Source organism: Pelophylax lessonae (assembly GCF_965119305.1).
Source record: "Pelophylax lessonae genome assembly, chromosome: 4".
NCBI lineage: Eukaryota > Metazoa > Chordata > Amphibia > Anura > Ranidae > Pelophylax > Pelophylax lessonae.
In genome coordinates, this window is record NC_138771.1 from 560359786 (window position 1) to 560378243 (window position 18458).

The following is an 18458-nucleotide window of genomic DNA, read 5'->3' on the forward strand; positions in this document are numbered from 1 at the left end:
CAACTACGGCCCTCCAGCTGTTGCGGAACTACATGTCCCATGAGGCATTGCAAAACTTGGACATTCACAGACCTAACTAGGCATGATGGGAATTGTAGTTCCTGAACAACTGGAGGACCATAGTTTGAAGACCCCTGCTCTAGGCTCACCTGCCCTCTGCCTATCCATTATAATGCATGTGCTTTTACTGTGGAGTCGCTCGAAATTTAGAGTTAGGACCACAGAAAATACTGGGGTGCTGTAAAGTGGCTCCGCAGCTTATATGTATTTGCAAATGTGTGCAAACTAAACCCCTGTTTATAAACGCATACTGTTGGACAGAATAATTCGGTTGGTTGCAGGCTGGTCAGTGAGTTGAGCAGGAAATTTCTTTGGTTTTGTTTTTCATGTGTTGCCCTTCTATGTGCTCCTTGCTGCAGAGGCCAGTGATAGCTGTGGGCAGTGGCCATTTGTTAGTACTGTTGAAATATATATACTTTTAAACACACACTGTTCTTACGCTGTTTACATATACACTGTTTAGCCATACTTAATTAAGCAGTTCACATGCGACACACTGGACATGAGGATTGGAGGCCTTGTTCACATGGACATACTACTGCATACACCCATGTAAGGGCCATATTTACCAACATGGGGCTGCATGGGTGTTCTATACATCCCCATGCAGGAAGTCCCATTCATGTCATTGGGGTCTCAGCGGGTGCATAGACACAGTTGCTGCTCCCAATTTTACATCCGTCTGCTTTTGGGGCCATGCACCCGCAGTAAAATGGAGGTCCGATTGGGAGCAGTTGCTGTGTCTGTGCGGCTGCTGCATCTCCATTGACACAAATAGGACTGCCGCATGGAGATGCATGGAACTCCTGTGCAGCTCCGTGTGGTTAAACATGGCCCTCATATGGGTGTATGCTGTAGTACGCCCTTGTGAATGAGGTCTAAACCTAAGTGAATATAGCTGGCCAAATACAACACAGTCTGATGGTACAATCATCTTAAGATTTTTGCTATCAAATATATTGTGTCTGGGCCTACTTGATAAACCAAATGAATTGCTCAGATAGGACTAGGGATGATCGAACTTTTGAAAAGTTTGCTTAGACCAGAACACCCGAACCTCCCAAAAGTTCAGCCCGGATTTCAGAACCCCATTGAAATCAATGGGACCCGAACTTCGGTAATCGAAAAACACCATTTTGAAGCCCTAAAACCCAATAAATGCCCCTAAAAAGTGCCTAGGGTTCTGGGTCATACCCCAGGGACTATTAATCACACAAAAAAAAGTTCTTAAAATTGTCATTTTTGATAGAGAGACAATTATTGAAAAAAAAAAAAAAAAAAAAAAAATTAAAAGAAAAAAAAAAAAAGTCTTTGGATTTAGTATCTGGTGGGTCTAAAAAGTGTACCTGTGAAGTTTCAGCTCTGTAGCATGTCCAGAACCATAAAAAAAAATAAAGGTCGTTTGTATTTTGTCACTTATAGAACAGGTTAGTGGCTTCTCTCTTTTCACACCTTGCCGGTTTAGTAGCAAGCGTTTTTTTTGGGCATTTTTTGGGGTCTTTTCAGGCAGGCAAAACATCTGAACTTGTGTATACAGGTATATATACACACATACTTGTATGTATATATACACCTAGACATATATAGGTGTGATAGTACAGAAATATATGCTTGCGCTAATGAAATAATTAACACCAATATAGTTACGCTCCTATTTCATTAGCGCAAGCATATATTTCTGCTACTATCACACCTATATATGTCTAGGTGTATATATACATATAAGTATGTGTGTATATATACCCGTATACACAAGTTCAGATGTTTTGCCTGCCTGAAAAGACCCCAAAAAATGCCCAGAAAAATGCTTGCTACTAAATGATTGGACTATGGACCCCCTAGTCACTGCAATCACATTCCTAGCATTCTCCTGCCCCCTCAATTGGCTTTTGCCAATGGTTCTGGTCCAAACATGGGCTTTTAAAGCCCATTTCCTGTCCCATTGCATTTTGGTCGGTTCTGGTTGCCGAATTCCGAACTTTTTGGGTAAAAAGTTCTAAATTCGGCCGAACCTCGAACAGCCAATGTTCGGGTCGAACCGATGGTCGACCCGAACCATTCGATCATCCCTAGATAGAACCAGGATGTTGGCCAGTCTAAAGGAGATGGCACAAAGATGTTATAATTAGATTGTAGTGTGTGTGGTTAGCACTGACTGTTTATTCCGGAGTGAGCTGTTCTCTTTCAGGGCCCCTGCTTCAACCACAGAATAAGGTAAATATGCTGCAGAAGGGGGTACTTATTGTTATGGTTTAGTTTAGGGGTTGGGGTAAATTAGTGCTAGGGAGTTCAGATTAGAGCTATAGTTGGAGATTGGGTTTTATGTTATGTATTAAAGGAAACCTGTAATAAGAGAATTTGATGGCTGCCATTGCTGTATTAAAGGAAACCTGTAATAAGAGAATTTGATGGCTGCCATTGCTATTTTCCCCTTCTAAAGTTACTAGTTTCTTTACAAAAAGTGCAGCGCTAAAGTAATTTAGAATAATAATGTGACAAGTGGAAAAACACAAAACAATATATACAATATAAGCAAAATAGTGTCCAAAATACTGAATAAAGTCCCAAAACAAAGATGCAAATGAATCCACATGCAAAGTGTTGAGAAGAACAATCCTTTTCAGTGACACCCAGGGAAAAGTGAAGGATGGGGACACCTCTGTGCACAAGTATCACAAGCAGCTTACCAGAACTCCTTGGCTACTCAATTTAATGAGACAGCCTCTCCCAGCAAGATGTTATACCAATGTCACCAGCGGTTGTCAAGCTCCAATGCTTCATAATCACTCCATCATATAAGCATGAGTATATAAAAAGAATAAGAGCCCATAGCGTAATTCCGTAACATATAAAAACCAATTTATTAAAAGAGTACTACTCACAATGAGAAGGTAAAAAACAGGTACATAGAACGTGCTGTTTCCAGGACCAGGTAGCGGCGTCCCGCAAATGTCCAAAGCAGCATCAAGCAATGTAAAGCAGCCGGCTTCGTAAGGGGGCGTGTGGACGTTGCGTCTGGAGTCCCCAACATTTCGTCATCAAAAGACTTTGATCACAGAGGTGTCCCCATCCTTCACTTTTCCCTGGGTGTCACTGAAAAGGATTGTTCTTCTCAACACTTTGCATGTGGATTCATTTTCATTTGCATCTTTGTTTTGGGACTTTATTCAGTATTTTGGACACTATTTTGCTTTATATTGTATATATTTTTTTGTGGACGTTGCGTCTGGAGTCCCCAACATTTCGTCATCAAAAGACTTTGATCACAGAGGTGTCCCCATCCTTCACTTTTCCCTGGGTGTCACTGAAAAGGATTGTTCTTCTCAACACTTTGCATGTGGATTCATTTTCATTTGCATCTTTGTTTTGGGACTTTATTCAGTATTTTGGACACTATTTTGCTTTATATTGTATATATTTTTTTTGTGTTTTTCCACTTATCACATTATTATTCTAATTACTTTAGCGCTGCACTTTTTGTAAAGATTTTGGTTATTGATCACTGTTGATTTTGGTGCTAGCTGCTTATATAATTCATATTGAATTCACTGTCATTTATTTAATTTAGCGCAGGTATTTTTTCTCCCTTTTTATAAAGTTACTAGTTGCCTGGCTGTCATGGTGTGCCAATGGCGTCAGGATGTTTGAAGCACTGACCTTGAGCTAGTATCAGGAGTACTGTTGTTTTCATCCATGTTTGTTCTGAGTCAGTGAAAAAAGTATTTAAAGTTGAAGTAAACTCAGTTTCACTAATCTCCACTCCAGTGCATCATAATATGTGTTATCATTTGTAAGAAGGAAATGGATATAGGGAAATGACCATTTCAGAGAACAAACTCATAAAATTTCAGACATTGAAACCACATTGTGGCTGAGGAGAGCATTATTTGCAATCTTCTGCTTTTGTTTGATTAAATTCTTCTTTTCTTAATGTGGAACTGCCAGTGTATGTATATTCGTGTTATCTGTAGCAATTCTAACCCATATTCAGAGTGCCTTAACTTCTACATCAGGGGTCTCCAAACTTTCTAAACAAAGGGCCAGTTTACTATCCTTTAGACTTTGAGGGGGCTGCTACGTGGCTAGTGGGAGTAGAAAATGCCCAGATGTCAATGGGAGTAAATAATGTCTCATCATTGGTATTAGTGCCCCATCGTTGATGTCAGTGGTGGGAATAGTGCCCCATCATTGGTGTCAGCGGGAGATATAGTGCCCCATCATTGGTGTCAGTGGTGGGAATAGGGCCCCATTGTTGGTGTCAGTGGGAGGAATAGTGCTCGTTGTTGGTGTCAGTGAGAGGAATAGTGCCTTGTTTTAGTGGGTGCTCCAAGGGCTGGCAAAGGGCCACAGTTTGGAGACTACTGCTCTACATTATTACTCTGCTGCCAGTATTCTTCATGTATTAGGCACCAAGTCTCATTCTTGTTCTAGGTAGCAATTCACATAGGCGTTAGTGGTGGTGCTGCAAAAAAGTGGCAGCTATTTAGCCACTTCTGATGCCACCACTCTGTGACATTAGCATCCTCTCCCTCTCTCCTGTGAAGGCTGACTGACAACATAAATTTTCCCTATGGTATGCCTGTTGAGTGTTTTTTTTTTTTGGAGCAAATTTCCTTCATGTTCTGTGACTACAATACCTATAACTAACTAGAGCCTGCTCACTCTGGCACTGCCTGAGCACCTATTGGTTGCCTCAACCTTCATAATATCACAACTAAAAAAGGCAAGGACTGGCTCTAGTTGGAAAGTGTTATAAAAACAACCCTGTTACGTTTTTATAGCTGTATGTGTCACCGCTGGTGGAATTCATCCTCTCCATGTGTCCTGGTGACTTGACCATTGTCCAAAACAGAAAGTGATGGAAAATCCATTGTTTTACAGCTGTTCCCAGGACAAGAAAAGAGGGAAAGTCTTCTGATGGGGAAATCTGTTCCAGTGACACCTGTTTAAGAGGCGGTTTCCTGCTGGGTCTTTGGGAAGGAAGGAAAAATGTCCCCAATGGGACACAGACCATCATAAAAGGCTTCAGAACAACATACTCAAAGAGGCAAATAAACTTGTAGGCATGCATGTGTAGTCAGATGAAGGAAAACTTCAAACAAGCTCAATAGCTCTTACAAGGCACTCCTACACAGCAAGGCTTCTCTCAATGGTCCCCCAACAGTAGCTTAAACCATAGAAATACAGAAGGAGCACCATGCCAAAATCATCGAAAGTCAAAGATCATTTTAATTGTTGATAAAAGTCACATTAAAACAGCCAATACATTTTGTAGACAACATCCATCCCCCTTCATCAGGGCTAAACACAGATGATGTACTCAGAGAAAGCCTTGACTTCACAGATCTACACTGCTCGAAAAAAATTAAAGGAACACTTGGAAAACACAACAGATCTCAACGGGAAAAAATATCATGCTGGGTATCTATACTGATATGGACTGGGTCATGTGTTGGGAATTAAATAATGCCACATTGTTTAATGGAAATTAAAATTATCAACCTACAGGGGGCTGATTTCAAAGACACCCCAAAAATTTAAGTGAAAAAATTATGCAGCAGGCTAGTCCATTTTGCTGAAATTTCATTGCAGCAACTCAAAATGGTAGTAGTTCGTATGGCCCCCATGTGCTTGAATGTATGACTGACAACATCGGGCATGCTCCTAATGAGACGACGGATGGTCTCCTGGGGTATTTCCTCCCAGATCAGGACAAGGGCATCACTGAGCTCCTGAAAAGGTGCAACCTGGCAGTGTCTGATAGACCAAAACATAATACCTCAGAGGTTTTCTATTAGAGTTCAGTCACGGGAGCCTGGGGGCCATTCATTGGTATCAATTCCTTCATCCTCCAGGAACTGGTTGCAAACTCTCGCCACATGAAGCCAGGCATGGTCGTGCACCAGCATAGGGTCTGAAAATGGGTCCAGAGATGTCGTCCCGATACCTAATGGCAGCCAAGGTGCCATTGTCTAGCCTGTAGAGGTCTCTGCATCCCTCCATGCATATGCTTCCCCAGACCATTACTGACCCAGCACCAAACCGGTCATGCTGAACGATGTTGTAGGCAGCATAACGTTCTCCACGGCTTCTCCAGACCCTTTTACATCTGTCACATGTGCTCAGGGTGAACCTGCTCTCATGGTCCTGCTGATGGGTTAAGGACCTTCTACTGCCCTGTCCACCTCTCATAGTCTCCTGGAATCTCCTCCATGCTCTTGAAACTGTCCTGGGAGACAAAGCAAACCTTCTGGACCTTCAGGATGTGCCGTCCTGGAGGAGTTGGACTGCCTGTTCAGCCTCTATAGGGTCCAGGTATCACCCCATGCTACCAGTAGTGACACTGACCCTAGCCAAAATCAAAACCAGTGAAAAACATTCAGAAAAGCTGAGTAGGGAAAAAAGTCAGTGGCCTCAACCTGCAAAATCATTCCTGTTTTGGAGGCTGTCTCGTTGCCCATCTAGTGCACCTCTTGTTAGTTTCATTAACTCCAAAGCACCTGAAACTGATTAACAACCCCCTCTGCTACTTAACTGACAAGAACAATATCCCAGGAGTTTGACTTGATGCTATACTTTGAATAAAAAGTGTTCCTTTCATTTTTTTGAGCAGTGTATATTAGAATTTGGTATTGAACTCTTCCCATAGAAGAACAACATGACAGCAGTTGCTGAGCTGAAATGGAGCCATGTGTTTAAAGTGCAAGGCAAGTCAAAACCAACCTAAGTTTAAATCATCTCCAACCTCAATTCCAAGCCTATTCTATCTACTACGTAAAAGAAAAGATGCCTATACTTACCTATTCTGAAGGTACTCTGCTCCGGTCACTTGATTTCTCTAGCACCAGCTTCAGTGACGAGGAGACATAGCTGACAACAGCTGCAGAACCTGAGCAGTGATGTTACCCATAGGCTTACTATATAGGGCATCTGTTGTCAGTTGTCCCTCCTCTGCACTGAAGCTGGTGCTGGGACCCAATCATGTAACAGGACTAGAGCGACTTCAGAAAAGCCTTTCTTTTACAGGGTAGATAGAATAGGCTTAGAATGGGGATTGGGAGCAAGTTTAAAATGGTCATAAAGGTGTTTATTGACTTTTTTTATAATTTTATTTTTTTTGTATTAAAAAAACAAACATGTCTATACTTTCCTGCTCTGGGCAGTAGTTTTGCACAGAGCAGCCCCGATCCTCTTATTTTGGGGTTCCCCCACCGACGCTCCAGGCTCCTTTATCGGGTGCCCCCACGGAAAGCCGCTTTTCCTAGGGTCACCGGTGCGGGCTTGCTCCTAAGTGCTGCTGCTGCATCCCTTAACACAGACAGCGGGACTCAACAGTGGGAGCCAGTGGTATAGAAACAGGGCTGGGGGGGGGGGGGGGGGCGCTGCAGGACAGATCGTTTTTCACCTAAATCATTAGGGTGAAAAACCTTAAAGTAGAAGTATAGGCAAAACCTTTTTTTTTTTTTTTTCATTTTGAATAGAGCGAGGGGGGTAATAACCCGTCAGATTTTTTTTTTTTTTTTCGCCATCTGTGTTTCATTGCAGAGATTTCCCTTCAATTCCTGTCCAGTAGCCAAACAGGAAGTGAGGGGAAATCCATGTAAATAAGGGGATTCCTCGGGGACCCAGGTCACCAGAACTAGTGTTCCCATTGGAAGATTTCCCCTCTATTACTTTTCTGGGGACAACCAAAAATTTTGGATTTTCTTTTACTTTCATTGTTCAATGATAATGGTAAACAGGACAAATAGAGAGGGTGAATCTCCCTAATGGGGGCACAGACAGCAATAAAAACTGACTGGGGTTCTAATCCCTCTCCACTTCATCCAAAGCTAAAAAAATAAGTTTTGCCTTTTAGTTATACCTTTTTAAAGCGGTTGTAAAAAAAAACCTGCAAGACAAAGGCATAATGAGCTAGTATGCATCGCATACTAACTCATTATGAATTACTTACCTTAGAACTAAGCCCCGACACGGACACCCCTGCGGGCGCTGACATGATCCCACGGCGTCTCTTCCGGGAGTCATTTTCCAGCAAGCTCCCGGCAAGGGAAGCTGAAGGTCCGCCGGACCTTCAGAGCGCATGTGCTGCTCGCGTGCAGTGGTAATATCTCCTAAACTGTGCCGGTTTAGGAGATATTAATTGTACCTACAGGTAAGCCTTATTATAGGCTTACCTGTAGTTAAAAAGTGAAAAAAAGCGGTATACTACCGCTTTAAGACTTTACATCCACTTTAGTTAGGTTTTTACTTGCCTTCCACTTTAGGTTCTAGTGAAGGAGTTGTGTAGCCCCAAAACACGTTGGCTGTTTTCAGGGCTTTTTTTCTCAGAGAATAGGTGCCGGAACTCCCCCTTTTCAAGTCTCCCCTTGTCTCCGCCCCTACCCACCTCCGAGCACCGTTTCTTGGTTCCACCCATTACCCACCTCCGAAGACCACCCCTTTTAGATAATATAGTAACATTTGTGGTACTAACTAATTTGTATTGAGCTTGTTAATGATAACAAGAAAAGCAGTAGAATAGATCCCCTGCAGCCAGCAACAATGGACCACTCACAACAAAAACACCTCCCTCCCTAGCAGCAACAACAGATCTCCTCGCAGCCAGCATCAGCAGACCCTCTGGAAGAATAGATCTTCCCCAGCAACAATGGACTACCTACAAGAAAATACCACCCCCTTCCTCAGCAACAATAGACCCCCGGAAGCAACAATAGACATCTCCCTCAACAGTAGATCCCTCCCAGAAATGACTGACCCCCCAGCAACATAAGACCCACCCTTAGCAACAATAGATCTACCAGCAACAACAGATCTCCCCAGCATCAGACCCCCCTGCAATAAAATTCCCTCCAGTGACAATAGATCCCCAGCAACCAGCATCAACAGACCCTGCAGCACACCTCCAGCACCCCTTGCCATTACATACATTCAGTCCTGGAGGTGCCGGAACTGCGTTCCCCCGCGTTCCCGCTGAAAAAAAGCCCTGGCTGTTTTTATCAACAGAGTGATCTTAGACTGTTTTTTATTTTATTTTGGTCTGGATTTTCTTTCTGTATTTCTATGCTTTGAACCATAAAGAGTTGACAAGGGCTCGAATCATTCTCTTTCTTTAAAACTAAAAGAAAAAAAGTAGAAAATTTACTTTAAAGTGGCACTTTTTTTAAAAAAATATCTGTATCAAAGGTATCCCTGTAAAGAAATAGGATAATACTTGTGCCTCCTACCACTCTGTTCTCTCCCCACGCCCTGCTGAATGAAGTATCTTCAGCATCTGACACGCTTCTAGGTGTGGCAAATGCTTGGTCCCCGGCCCGTTCTCTGTGATTCATTCACAGAGAACTAAGTTTTTAGTCTGAAAAAAGAAACATATTCAGCCACCGCATCTTATGACTGCGATACTGCAATATATTACATTTGTTTTCTTGGGTTTAGATGCTCCTTGAAAGACAACTTGCGTTTCTGTGTGCGTTGAAGAAAAGCATGTAAAGATGACCTCTACCACAGTGGTAAAGGGTACTGCTCTGCAGAGTAAAAAATACTTGTGAGAAGGCCCAGGGTGTCTTTTTTTTGTTTTTTACAAAATACAAAATTTCTTTCTGTTTTTATAATTCATTATTTTTTTCATTTTCATTTGTTTCCATCATCATTCCCACCAGGTGCGTGGAGCTGCATTAATCTGCACTGATCAACATAGTCTCAGAAAAAAATATTTTTGTATGTGCCCTGTTCACATCATGTGAGCATGTTGCATAAAAATGCAGCATTTCTGCACAGAAACACGTTACAATGCATGTCAGTGCATGGCAATGTGCTGTTCATAGAGTTTAGTGTAGAGAAAGGCCCGGGTTAGAAAAGAAAAAGCATGAACGCATGGCCTCCATGACAGGGTTGAAAGAGGTTTGGTATGGAGAAGGTGTTTCTGGGCAGTTTAAAGCATTAAATAGCAACTTACATGAATAGTGGGGTGGGCAGTTGCAAGTGGGGCTGCAGAAAGGGGGATCTTTAAGAGGGTCTCAAGTCTTCAGTCGGAGGAGAGCATGATTGAGACAACTGTCCACCCTCCCCCCCTTACTGTGTTCAGTGGTTTTTGGTCTAAGGTTGGTGAGATCATCGTGGCAGCCAGAGGGGTACAAGGTCCTTATATGGATTTGATTATGGAAAAATATGTACATCTATAGGGACCCGTCCTCGGTATGGCTCCCATTATTATGGTTGGGACCCGTCCTCGGTACGGCTCCCATTATTATGGTTGGGACTAGGGCTGAACGATAGTCGATATACTATCGACTATCGTGCAGCAGGGGTGGGCGATATTCGCATCGCCGAGGATGCGATATTAATGAGGCAGGGAGAAGTTGGGACTCGGGGAGGAGGACTCACAGTTCAGCACCAGCGGTGAGCAGCGTGTGCCGTGAGCAGCTGCACAGCCAACCAATCACACGTGCCTGCACACCTGATTGGTTCGCTCGGTGCTGCTACTCGCGCCGTGATTGCAGCCGTTTTTTAGAGCCGATAGTCGGCTTCCTTGTGGTAACAACCGATGCAGCTAATCAGCCACTCAGCTGTTATTATAAGCGGCGAGAGGAGACATCAACCCACCAACCCAACCACCGCCCCCCCCCCGTCCCCCGTCCCACCGGGTGACCCGAGCGACCAGCTGGAACATCCGGAATGAGCTCTGATCGTGTCTCTGATGTAGTAACCCAGATGCGATGTCACAATGTCACTTCCAGTTTACTCAGCAGCCAACAGCGTCTGATTGAAAAAAAAACAAAGTATTCAAAAACACAGATTTTTGGCGTTTTTAATACTTTGACGTGGAGAGGAGGAGTTTGGGGTCTTTTAGACCCCCGATCCCTCCATAAAGAGTACCTGTCACTGCCTATTACTGTCACAAGGGATGTTTACATTTCTTGTGACAGCAATAAAAGTGATCAGGTTTTTATTTTTTATTTTTTAAGGGACAGTGTAAAAATGAAAAAAATAAATAATAAAAAAATGTCAAGTGCCCCATCCCTCTGTGCTTGCGCGCCAAAGACAACACATGCAAATGTAAACTGTGTTAAAATCACACATGGGGTATCGCTCTGATCGTTAGAGTGAGAGCAATAATTCTAGCACAAGACCTCCTCTGTAACTCTAAACAGGTAGCCGTTAAAATTTTTTAAAGCGTCAACTATGGAGATTTTTAAGTACCGTAGTTTGTTGCCATTCCACAAGTGTGCGCAATTTTAAAGTGTGACATGTTCATTATCTAATTACTTGGCGTAACATCATCTTTCACATTATGCAAAAAAAATTGGGCTAACTTTACTGTTTTTTTTTTTTTTTGTTTTTGTTTTTTAATTAATTGAAGTGTATTTTTTCCAAAAAATCTGCATTTAAAAGACCGCTGTGCAAATGCTTAAAATATTGCATTGACAGCCATTTTATTCTCTAGGGCCTCTGCTAAAATATATATATAAAGTTTGTGGGTTCTTGTAAATAACAAGTGTCAGAAATAGGCAAGGCATGGTCTTAAAGTGGTTAAACAAAATAAAATCAACATTCTGATGTGCTGCTGGTGTGAATGAGCCCTAAATCACCCATTCAATTTGTATCCATTTGACAAGGATCTCACACTACATAGGTATCAGCAGAAATGAGATGCAATGAGATTGATGTCTGCTTTGGATCTCAGTGGGATACTAATAATTTCCTTACTTCTACAGCCATCTACAACTTTCCAGCTAAAAATGAAGACGAGCTATGCTTGCAGGTGGGAGATACAGTGCAGATATTTGAGACGTATGAAGGTAAGGACCTCTCTTTCTTCCTTTCTCTTTTTTTTTTTAACAGGCCAATGTGATTATTCTGTTGTCAGGCTCTCTGTCTAGACCAAATAAAGGCACTTCACAAAGATGACTGCCATCTGTATGTTTGAACACATTCCTTTGGTACTGTACCATCATAGTACAGAGGGGTGAAATATGGGAGTCAGGTAAGAATATCCTATAGCCAAGTCAAAGCTGAACTGTCTCCAGGCAGATGTAAAAGACACAAATCATTGCAGCTCTGTACTTATTAATGCAATCAATACATGTACAGTATCTTTACCTGTTTGCAATGTAAAAACCTTAAGGCTCGGTACACACTTGTGTGATGCGGGAATGCAGCGTGTTCCCGCATCGCATCTGCACATCTGGCAGTTCACACTGCCATATGCGATACGCAGGGGGTGTCAATTAAATGTTAACGACACGCCCAAGTTCGCACAGAATCGGATCGCACAAGTGTGAACCACTGTGCGATCCGATTCTGAGGCGGCTCAAAAAATGCCACATGTGCGAGTTTGGTGCGGATGCGCTGTGAATTCAGCCATACAAAGTGTATGGCTGAACTCGCATCGGCATAGGAGATTGCATGTAATGAAGGAGCAGTGCGCTCCGAATTACATGCGATCAGTGCATCCGCACTAGTGTGAACCAGCACTCAAGCGGAGTTCCAGCCTCGGGGGTAAATTTGAGCTAAAAATACCCCCGGGACAGTCAGGGCGAGTACATTCCATAATGGATTGCCTCTGAACTGTCCTGGGTCGCACTTAGCTGTAAGAAGAAATACTTACCTTGAAAATTTCTTCTCCAGCGCTGCCATCTCAGGTGTGGGCAGCTGAAGCCGCAGCGTCCCTCTTCGTGTCCTCTTCCGTGACATTTGAGTCCCACAATGCACTGCACCGGCCCTGCTCGTCACTTCCGGTGCAGGCGCGGCATCCCTGCACAGCTTATGGGCATGCCCAGAAGCTGTTTAGCAGTGAATGCCACACCTGCACCGGAACTGATGAGCGGGGCCGGTGACGGTGCGGGCCGCGGCCGCAGAGGGAGGAAGTGGAAGGAAGGTGAGTATATTTTCTTCCATAAAAAGGTAAGTGACCAAAAAAAATTAAAAATCGGCACTATCCATTTCTCTTTCAGGTTGCCCTCAGCAAGCTGATGGCCCAAAATCGATTTTTGAGGCCGTAACTCCGCTTTAATTTGACTTGGTGTCAGCCTTTAAAGCCCTGTAAAGCAGAGCTCAGTCAAGGAGAGGGAAAAGCAGCACAGGAAGCCAATCGGGTGTACTGTTGTGTGCTAACATGAAACATGCTTACAGGAGGAAAGAGTAGAGTGATGAGCCCCTTCCTCTGTTATCTGCATGAGTCGCTTATGACAAGTTTTCTTCACACTAAGAGAAAAAAGGTGACAGAGGATGGAGCTCCAACACACAGCCTGTGATTGACAGACTGAGCTCTGTTTCTGTGTGCTCTGTAAAGGGGGTGTGTTCCTTTCCTCCAATCAGCTGTCAGAGCTCTCTTCACTGAGCTGTGCAGTGTGTAACGTCAGTTCTCTGCCCCCTGTTTTCTGACAGCTCAGACAAGCTTTATATATTCTTGGACTTTAGTGGCACAACATAGATTACAACAAACCAATAAGTTTTTTTTTTTTTTTTTTTTAAATATACATTTTTAATATATTCCATTAAAATATAATATAGGCAACAGTTGCCTTTATATTATCTTAATGGAATATATTAAAAATTTATATTTTTATTATTGGTTGTAAACTATGTTGTGCCACTAAAGTCCATCCTGTTACTTTACATAATTTAAACTGAATTTCAGGACGAGGCACTGACTTTAACTGTGGTGTCCATACTTGCCTCCCTATGGTGACACCTAGTCAAACTTTATAAATTCTTGACTTTGAAGGGATGTAGAGAAAGAAAGACTGCAGATAAACAGATACAACTGATGTAGGAGATATTGTTTAATCTCTTTGTATCGCCTTAGGCCAGTCATGTCACGGGTGGTTCAGCAGGAACCGACCCAGATTCGAACCTTGTATGGACAGGCTGAATGTACCAAATTGATTAAGGCCCCTTTCATACTTGTGCTACTTATCCTGCGATTTGAGACTGCAAAGCCAAATGACAAGTCGTACTCCATGATTTCCACTAGTGATTTTCCATGAGTACTGTTCATATCTGTGCGACTTCAAGTTGCAACAATTTCAAAGTAGTCCCTGCGCTACTTCGGTCCGAATTTGATGCGTTTTGAGGTCCATAGACATAGGAATTGCTTCAAGTCCAGTCAAAATCGCGGCAAAAAAATCGCTCGACTTTTAGTTCACACAAGAATGAAAGGGGCCTAATCAATCAACTTTGGTACAACCGGCCTGTCGGATCTTACATGCGATTATCGCTAGCTGCTGGTAAAGCCGTCCCTGCTGAGAGAAAACAATGACTCGGCAGGAGGGATTCCCTGTCATCACGGTCTGTGTTGATGGGGGAATCAGGCCATGGTTGCAGGAACGAAATTTGCATTGTGTGTCGCCTGCTTAAAGGGGTTGTAAAGTCAGAAGGTTTTTTAGCTTAAAGGATAAGCCCACCCTAAAACTAAAATCCCTACATCTATAAATCTCCACGTTCTAACACTAACCTATCTGCCGCCAGACTCACCCACCTCACCAATCGCTCAGTGTCCGCTGCTCCTCTCTGTCAAGCCCTCCACTGGCTTCCGCTCACCCAACGAATTAAATTCAAAATACTTACAACATCTTACAAAGCAATCCACAGCCTAGCCCCCAGCTACATCACCAGCCTCATCTCAAAATACCAACCTAATCGCTCTCTTCGTTCATGTCAAAACCTCCTGCTCTCTACCCCCCTCGTCACCTCCTCCCATGCTCGCCTCCAGGACTTGTCCAGAGCCTCTCCAATCCTATGGAACTCCTTACCCTTATCTGTCCGATTATCTCCCACTCTATTAGCTTTTAGGCGATCTCTGAAAACCCTCCTTTTCAGAGAAGCCTATCCTACCAACCCCTAACAAATGTACCTCCATTTTCTCCATCAACCCATCCCCCACGGTTACTGCCTTTTGGTTCACTTGACCCTCCCCTCTAGATTGTAAGCTCTAACGAGCAGGGCCCTCTAGTTCCTCCTGTTTTGAACTGTATTGTCTTCCCTCACATTGTAAAGCACTGCGCATATAAATCCTGTATAATAATAGCCCTGTAAAGATGAAATCAGTGTACTTCCATTTTTTGAAGCCGATTTGACCCGATCTCCAGTGGCGAAGCTCTGTAGAGGACACAGCCGACAACGACTGTGAAATGAATGGGGAGTGACGTCACCCATACAGTTACTATGGGGCTTTTGTTGTCGGCTGTGTGCTCTGCATCCGCCTCCCTGGCGACGCTGTCGCTGAGACTTAGCGTGGGATCGAGTCGGATTGGCTTAAAAAAAAGTAAGTATACTGATTTTTTTCTTTACAGGGCTAGATAAGTTATTGTAAGAATGTGGAGATCTTTAGATGCAGTGGTTTTAGTTTTAGGCTGGACTTATCCTTTAATGTATTCTATACATTAAGATAAAAGCCTTCTGTGTGCAGCAGCCCCACTAATACTTACCTGAGCCCCATCTCGATGTCCACCAGTAGCTCGGCTGTCCGGGACTCTCCCTTCTGATTGGCTGAGACACAGCAACAGCGCCATTGGCTCCTGCTGTGGTCAAAGTCATTTAGCCAATGAGGTTTTACTGGTAGAACCTATCACTTACTACCCAGTGTGGGTGGCCATCATCCCGATAGATAGATAGATAGATAGATAGATAGATAGATAGATAGATAGATAGATAGATAGATAGATAGATAGATAGATACAAAGAAAATACCCCCAATAATTTGGGACTTTACATGCCACTCAAACACTGAAAAGAGGTGCAATGATATATGTATAAAATCAAATTTTATTACATAACAAAAAATATGTATTGATTACACAAACATTATATGGCTAGAAAAAACTAGACATACAAAACCTTTAAAAAATTGCAAGTAAAGACAGACCAGTATCCATACAGAAGACCCATGGGTCCTGTCCGGTTCTTTCTACCAATGATACCCAAGAGTCTTCTGTATGGATACTGGTCTGTCTTTACTTGCAAGTTTTTAAAGGTTTTGTATGTCTATTTTTTTCTAGCCATATAATGTTTGTGTAATCAATACATATTTTTTGTTATGTAATAAAATTTGATTTTATACATATATCATTGCAACTCTTTTCAGTGTTTGAGTGGCATGTAAAGTCCCAAATTATTGGGGGTATTTTCTTTGTATTTAGCCAATGAGGAGAGAGGTGGGGCAGGGCCGAAATGCAGCTTCATGTCTGAATTGATACACGGAGTTGCTGCCTGCCTCGGTTGCCCCCATAGCTAGCTGCTTGCTGTGGGAGCAGGAGGGAGGAGCCAGGAGCGCTGAAGAGGGACCCGAGAAGAAGAGGATCCGGGCCGCTCTTTGCAAAACCTCTACATAGAGCAGGTAAGTATAACCTGTTTATATATAAAAAAAAAAAAAAAAAAAAGAGAGAGACTTTAGTATCACTTTAAGAGTTTACAACCACTTTTATATGCAGCAAATACAAATCAGGTAAAACAGATCCCATGTATTTCATTAATGTATTTAGCTGTTTGCCCAGGAGTTCAAGTGGTTCTCTTTAATGCATTCCTTGCATTAGGGTAAAAAATGTTTAGGCATTGGCATCCCCCACCCCCCCACCTTTTACTTACCCGAGCTCTCATTTGATCCAGAGCTGTGCACGTCTGCAGTTCTTCTCTCCCCTCACTTCCAGGTCTCCCTGGCTTTGCTGGGGCACTGTCCATTGGCTCCCAGTGTTGTCAATCAAAGCCAGTGAAGAGAGAGCAGGGGCGGGGCCAAGTCCCGCCATCTGTGTCAGTGGACACAGCAGTGGGGCTCGTGAGCGAGCATGCACAAAAGCGTCTTCCCATGGGGGCACTGGACAAAGAGGAGGGACTAGGAGATGAGGAACCCTTAAACAGGAGGTTTGCGGCTGTTCTGTGCAATTCCATTGCACAGAACTGCTAACGTATGAGGAGGATTTTGTGAGGATTTCCGAGACTTGGTTTGACAGCTCTCATGACTGGCTGGCAACCATTCAGGGGTATTCACTTAATCGCAGAGATGGAGAGGGTAAAAAAGGAGGAGGGGTATGCCTGTATATCAAGAACAATGTGCAAGTAAGGGACAATATCACTAATGGAGCTAGGGAGGAGGGGGAATCCCTAAGGGTAGAGCTTCAAAGGGAAGGTACTATGGAGTTAGTACTATTGGGTGCATGCTATAGGCCCCCAAACCAGAGTGAGGAGGGGGAGGCGGACCTCCTATCACAGCTTGGAATGGCAGCAGGGATGGGAAATGCCACTATAATGGGGGATTTTAATTATCCGGATATAGACTTGGCAGAAGGAACCGCGCATTCATCTAAGGCTCTCTATTTCCTAAATATTTTGCAGGACAAGATGGTGAACGCACCAACGAGAAACAATGCGTTACTAGACCTATTGATTATGAATAATACAGATCTGATTGCGAATGTAGAAATACGGTGCAACTTAGGAAACCGTGACCAAAGGTCAATTCGTTTCAGTATAAATCATATGAAACACAAGGGTAATACATGGACACTGAATTTAAAAAGAGCCAACTTCCCTAAACTACGCTCTATGCTAGACGATAATAAATGGGATAAAATCCTAGGAACAAAGAACACAGAGGAAAAATTGGAGTGCTTTAGGAACATACTAAATAAAGGTATTGGCAGTGCATTCCAAAGTGGAATAAGTTTTTAAAAGAGCTCAAATATACCCTGGGTGGCTAAACTCCAACGTAAAATTACATATAAAAACTAAAGAAAAGGCCTTCAAAAAATACAAGGCTGAGGGGTCATTGGCAGCATTCCAACATTACAAAGAATGCAATAAGAAATGTAAGAGTGAAATCAGGGCAGCTAAAATAGAACAAGAAAGGCACATAGTAGGAGTAAAAAAAAAAAAAAAAAAACAAGAAATTCTTTAAGCATATAAATTGTACGAAAGTGAGGCCAGAACACAATGGCCCCATAAAGGATGACGAAGGGAATCTGGCTACAAAGGATAGAGAGAAGGTGAAGGTGCTAAATAAATTCTTCTCCTCAGTCATCACAAAAGAATTGGGGGCTACATTAACCCAGCTTGTAATGTTAAAGTTAATGACATGTCACAGGAAGCATCCTCGTGGTTAACCGAAGACAGACTCTGAACTAGACTTGAAAAACTTAACATAAATAAGTCACCGGGACCAGATGGTTTACACCTGAGGGTCCTTAAAGAACTCAGCCAGGTGATAGCCAGACCATTGTTCCTAATTTTTATGGATAGTCTACTGACAGGAATGGTACCAGCTGATTGCAAAAAAGCCGACGTGGTACCAATATTTAAAAAAGGGCCAAGATCTATCCCCGGGAACCACAGGTCGGTTAGCATAACATCAATAGTCTGAAAGATATTGGAGGAAATGATAAGGGACTGTATACAAGACTTTAGAA

The 18458-nt window shown here is 42.9% G+C and overlaps 1 protein-coding gene across 1 annotated transcript in view; it reads left to right on the top strand.

Moving 5' to 3' along the window:
* DOCK5 (dedicator of cytokinesis 5) overlaps positions 1-18458 on the top strand; it is a 220632-nt gene that overhangs the window by 16323 nt on the left and 185851 nt on the right. Inside the window, exon 2 of the mRNA XM_082254554.1 lies at positions 11775-11858. Within this exon, the coding sequence (XP_082110680.1) occupies positions 11775-11858 (84 nt within the window). The remainder of the gene's footprint in view (positions 1-11774; positions 11859-18458) is intronic.